This window comes from Salvelinus sp. IW2-2015, linkage group LG9, assembly GCF_002910315.2.
Source record: "Salvelinus sp. IW2-2015 linkage group LG9, ASM291031v2, whole genome shotgun sequence".
NCBI classification, from domain to species: Eukaryota; Metazoa; Chordata; class Actinopteri; order Salmoniformes; family Salmonidae; genus Salvelinus; species Salvelinus sp. IW2-2015.
In genome coordinates this window covers 22,496,023-22,502,057 of record NC_036849.1, presented here as the reverse complement: position 1 = coordinate 22,502,057, position 6,035 = coordinate 22,496,023, and the positions used below count along the sequence as shown (strand labels likewise).

Genomic DNA, 6,035 nt, shown 5'->3' with positions numbered 1-6,035 from the left:
TGTGTGTGTATATGAGTCCAGTGAGTGCATATAGTTTATTATTAAAGTAACGATAGGCTATATAGGTAGATGTTAAAGGGTTGTTGTTTTATACCAAATGCGAAACTATTATTGTTGGACAAATATAACAACAGAGGGGCGTATGAAACTTCAATCTTCTTAAACAAACCCATAGAAATAGCCTAATTAAAAAACTATTCATTTTTAGTATTGATTTGATAACCTTAAAACAATGTCCTTTATTATGTTTTTATTAAAATCTGTAGGGGGGAAATGTGGACAGGGAAGAAAATATGGACAATTATAATATTGATTATTATAATTGGCTGGATGATTTTATTCTAGCCTAAATCATTCTCCCTGAGCCTTCCTGCCTTCATTTTTTAAATGTTGTTTTATTTCAAATGTTTTAACTAGGCAGCAACGCTTTCAGATCTCATACATACTTAAAATGACGGCCTACGTTGAGGTGATCCGTTAAATCGTCAGTATTCAAACACATTGAATAAACTTTACTTTGTTTAAATGTATCTAGCTAACAGCAGCGCGTGTGTCCTCAGCAATCAATAGTCCACACCTTGACCCTCACGCGCGCACACGGATTAGACTTCATCTGGCCTATTTTATTCCACACATTTAATAGCAATAGATGCAACCAAGTGAATAATACCTTATAAAATTAAAATAAATAATAAACTGGCAATATGGAGGTTCCCGAGTGGCGCAGTGGTCTAAGGCACTGCATCTTAGTATTTACCCTGGTTCAAATCCAGGCTGTATCACAACCGGCCGTGATTGGGAGTCCCATAGATCGGCGCACAATTGGACAAGCGTCGTCCGGGTTTGGCCTAGTTAAATAAAGGTTAAATAATAATATATATATATTTTTTTGCTATACATTAGGCCCATGTGGGATTATTGCTTGGGCAATAGGGGTTTAAAATATCAATATTATTCTTCAGGGGCCAATAATGAGTTCTCACTGTAAAACTGGTTGAATACCCTGAATTGTTAGCTTAGGCTACAAATTATATCGACTAATTGATCAACTTAAACTAAATAATTGCTCTATCGCCTCACCAAAGCTATATTTAATTCGGTTAATTTGTTATAACACTTCAATAAGACGGAGTAGACGGAGTAGACTAGTGAACAAGTACATTTCCTCGTCAAATACTCATAAAGACCTCAGGCCTTGGTGGGAAAAACAATTAAGATGCTTTTAAATTACTTTTTCAAGCAACGTCTGAAAAATAATATCACAGGATAAAGAACGTGCACGATGAAAAAGCAGCGTTAAAGCAGCACTTAAAATCCCCCCGCCCCCCCTTTTCTGACATTAAATAAGATTAGTTTACAGTGAATCTTTTCATGAGACTGTTCTTTTTAGTTCGCACAGGTGTACAATAGGGGGGCAAGTCGAGGAGTCTCACGCCTAGGTGTGAGGAGATTATTCAAATAGGGCAAGCGAAGAAGTAGGCTAGGGATTGGAGGCTCGACTGGCGCACAGACCTATATCATAGCGTTTACAGCCAGCTTTGAACGTCATTTCAACTTCAGTCATCACCAGACGCTTTTCAGCGCCCGTGGGCACGGCTGGCTGAAATACAGACCACACATGCGCCAGTCCTTGACAGAGCATAGGCTACCAACGACCCGAATACCCCGTGGTCCCAAATCACCGTCTGTTAGTGAGCGTTTTGCCATTTCTTCCGCGGAGAAACGGTTTGAAAAGTATTCGGAACTTCCATGATGCTTGGAGCAGTTAAAATGGAAGGACACGAACACACAGACTGGAGCACCTACTACGGAGAGCCCGAGGTGGGTACCTTAAATATATTTTTCCGTCTAAAGCCGATCCCATTTTATACAATTCAATATTAGCCCAGAGATAATATTAACTTTGTGATCAAATATTGACTTGAGGCGCCTCCAAATCCTGCCCCATCTCTACTCACGGCACTATCCTAACAAAGATGTTCTTGACATGTAGGGGAAACGTTTTACTCAGATTGTAATTGCATATGTCTACATTTATCTTTACAAAATCATACACAGTTTTGTATTATTTTTTACCCATGGAGCAAATATTTGTGTTGCAGGTTCTTTAGCCTAATATCGTCCACATATAGCCTATGCTTATTACACACTAGAACAAGTTGATCGAGTTTCTATTTTTAAGATGTTTAGCTGAGGTAAGACATGGTGACAACTCTTCGTTTTTACATGCTTGATGTAGGCTAGACATTACAATTGGTCACATTATTGAGGTAAATTATATTACTGTCAAGAAATGTTCTTTACCAAATTTAGACTTGGATTTCAACAGAGCACGAAACTACAGCGGGATTGCTTGCTTTCACACCAATTTATTATCACACCGTTTTAATAATAGACCTAATGATGATCGTATTGTTGTTGATTGTTATTATTATTGCTGATATTAGGCTACTGTTATTATTTTAGTATCATAGCTATATTAAGTATATTACACATCTATAGGCTGTAGTGTCAAACTTCCTAAAATCTCAATACATAACAGCCTAACAATCTTTGTTTTCCGTCTTGCTTTCTAGTGTTACTCCTCGGTTGGCAACATGAACACAGGCCTGGGCATGAACTCAATGAACACCTACATGAGCATGTCGGGCATGAGCACCACGGCCAACGTGGCAGCCAACCCCATGAACATGTCATACGTGAACACAGCCATGAGCCCCTCCATGACCGGCATGTCACCGGGCTCCGGAGCCATGAACAGCATGGGCGCGGGCATGACAGCCATGAGCGCCGCGCTCAGCCCCAGCATGAGCCCCATGACCGCGCAGCCTCAGTCCATGAACTCCCTAACCTCCTCCTACTCCAACATGAACGCCATGAGCCCCATGTATGGACAGTCCAGCATCAACAGATCTAGGGATCCCAAGACATATCGGAGGAGCTACACTCACGCCAAGCCCCCATACTCTTACATTTCCCTCATCACTATGGCTATCCAACAGTCCCCCAGCAAGATGCTAACGCTGGCTGAGATCTATCAGTGGATCATGGACCTTTTCCCGTTCTACCGACAGAACCAGCAACGCTGGCAGAACTCAATTCGCCACTCTCTATCCTTCAATGATTGCTTCCTCAAAGTGCCTCGATCCCCAGATAAGCCCGGAAAGGGCTCGTTTTGGACCCTCCACCCGGATTCGGGAAACATGTTCGAGAACGGCTGCTATCTGAGGAGGCAGAAACGGTTTAAGTGTGCCGGCCAAAAGAAGATGTGCAAGGAGTCGGGTCGGAAGACATCAGAAGGCGGCTCCAACAGCAGCTCGGAGAGTTGCAACGGCAACGAGTCCCCCCATTCCAACCTGTCCCCCAACGACCACAAAAGGCCTCTGTCAGACATGAAGTCGACCCAGGCTCTGAGTCCGGAGCACGCTACCTCACCCGTGTCCCATTCCCAGGCACATGGGCACCTCATGTCCCAGCATCACTCGGTCCTCGCACACGAAGCACACCTGAAACCCGAGCATCACTACTCGTTCAACCACCCCTTTTCCATCAACAACCTCATGTCCTCGGAGCAACAGCATCACAAAATGGATCTAAAGACTTACGAGCAGGTGATGCACTATTCCGGCTACGGTTCCCCCATGGCCGGGGCGCTATCCATGGGTTCAATGGGCAAAACGGGCTTAGATTCATCGTCAATACCCGCTGATGCTTCTTACTATCATGGCGTCTACTCCAGGCCTATTATGAACTCATCATAAACGTTGACCCCAAACCTCAAACAGACCTTTTTCAGCAATTTGTACATTTGTAAAATTATAGTTTGTGCATATTATGTAGGCCTATTCCATATATTTTTGACGTTTCCCACTGATTTAGTTGTCAAGTTGGTTTAGTAATTATTTTGTAAAGGGATGTTAATAATAATGTGTCAAAATCTGTTTAAAAGTCTGCTTTGAGAATGGACCAAAAGTCGATTAGCCTACTGTAAAATGCATCTGAATAGCGGGAATTTTAAATGATTTTAATGCATTGTGGGAGACTGAAGTTCTTCAATCAATTGTGTAATTCTTATTTATGGCTTGTAAATGTGTATTGTTGTAGTTGACAACAAGAACAGAATCTATATTAAAGTGTTATTTGGATTTTCTTCTGAACAAAATTGTGGATTTTTTTATGTATAGCCTACGCAGCAATACAATTATGATAATAATAAAATATTAAAGATTATTATTATTAKTAGTAGTGGTTGTAGTAGTTGTATGCATAGGCCTATACCATTAGCAGCATCAACAGTGGCAGCACCAGATAAACCCATGGATATGCCTTATATATTTTACTTAGAATGACAATATTCGTTTTTATTGAAAATGTCAACATCAGCATCTCTTAACTATTAAAAAAGGGGTCTATTATGTCGAAGAAAAACACTTGTTGTAGGAATTACTTTAAACATTACACCACGAAAAAAGCTGTTTTTTATCTTGTCACCCGTGTTCATAACGTATCGAGATGCCTATGTCCAGTTGAGTATTGAAGATGGAGGAAAAAAAGCTTTTAATCCCCTCAATGACTACAGTAAGTGGCAACATATTTTGACAATGACAAAAAAGAAAGGCCTATAATAGTAAAAAAAAGAGTAAAGAAATACATTTATATGCAGAATATATAGCATTTCAAATTTCTTGATTTTTTTWAACTGCAGTGATTAATCTATATCGAGATCTGCACCTTCATGTCCCCTGAACAAAAATGTCAAAACGGGCCTTAGGTCTCACAACTATCTTTTTTGTGTGCCTGCCATGGGTAACAAGTAGACTATTCTCACTTTGGCCAAATATGTTTGATTGAATTCCATCTACCATTTTATATTGAAAATGTTAATGATATTAATATAATTAATAATAAATGCTATAATATAATTCATATTTACACAATTCCTATGCGAAAGCAACCAGCAATATTGACCTATTCATCCACATGGCTCCTAGATATTTAGCAAACAAGAATATCAAAACATAGGCCAAAGTATAGCTTTATGATTTGTCACAAACTTTAGATTCCAAGTGACAGTTGTGAAATAGGGGTGGAGGGTGGAGCTGCTGACGATATGGCCACAATCAGTCACGCTATGATATACAGGTGAGGACATGCACCAAACAATATTCCCCAGCTCAGCTCAACACAGTCATGTGTTTTCTGTCATAATATTATGGTGTCGATCTTTTTCAAACGTAAAGTCGTGTATGATACCATATAGTCAAGGGCAGCTCAATGTCAAAAAGCAGAAACAACAACGACAGACCTACTCACATCTTAGTGCAGAATGAAGACCAATGTTAAAATTTGCTTTATGTCCTAAGGGCTCAATACATTTATTAGGCCTATATTAATCATTACTATTAATGATTACTAGTAATTACATTGGCACAAGGCTTTCGCTAGTCGTGTCTATAGACTATCTTACAACATAATGCATTATCACATTTATTAAATACAGTATCTCCCTGCCTCTTTAACACACACACACACAAACACACACACACACACACACACACACACACACACACACACACACACACACACACACACACACACACACACACACACACACACACACACACACACACACCCACACACACCACACATTAGTGTTGAGGGCCCCCCTAATGGAAGACACACTAAAGTTGAGATCTTTCAAAGAAATTTGTTTCATTATTACATAAAAGTATCCCGTAGCGTAGGAGAATAGTTGTGGGAAAGGGTGCTGATTGAGAACAGTGTCTACAGAATGTGATGCTCTGCCTGCTTTGTTCTGTATCACTAAGCCATTGTCTGGGGATTCTTTTAAACTACTTGGAGATCCCTTCTCAATGGGCCTAAAGATAAGATATAGTTGTATTCGAAATGAAYCAAAATTCTCACATTCCCAACACGGCAAGACGCCCAATCTTTCACTCCACAGACCGGGGGATACCAAGCCCCTGCCGATGTGCTTGGAAATCCAAGGGCAGAGAAGAAGTTTGTCTCCCTGC

The 6,035-nt window shown here is 40.4% G+C and overlaps 1 protein-coding gene across 1 annotated transcript; it reads left to right on the top strand.

The window, feature by feature from the left end:
- The first annotated feature begins 1,446 nt into the window (after nucleotides 1–1,446).
- LOC111968831 (hepatocyte nuclear factor 3-beta) lies at nucleotides 1,447–4,150 on the top strand. The gene is made up of 2 exons (XM_023994720.3): nucleotides 1,447–1,821; nucleotides 2,577–4,150. Exons 1-2 carry the CDS (start codon nucleotides 1,750–1,752, stop codon nucleotides 3,759–3,761), a joined length of 1,257 nt encoding a protein of 418 aa, XP_023850488.1. The 5' UTR covers nucleotides 1,447–1,749; the 3' UTR covers nucleotides 3,762–4,150.
- The last annotated feature ends 1,885 nt before the right edge of the window (nucleotides 4,151–6,035 follow it).

Excerpts from the sequence above, each read along its gene's own strand:
- LOC111968831 (XM_023994720.3), top strand. The coding sequence starts at position 1,750 with ATGATGCTTGGAGCAGTTAAAATGGAAGGACACGAACACACAGACTGG. Across the intron at positions 1,822-2,576 it reads CCTACTACGGAGAGCCCGAG|TGTTACTCCTCGGTTGGCAA; the intron begins GTGGGTACCTTA and ends CTTGCTTTCTAG.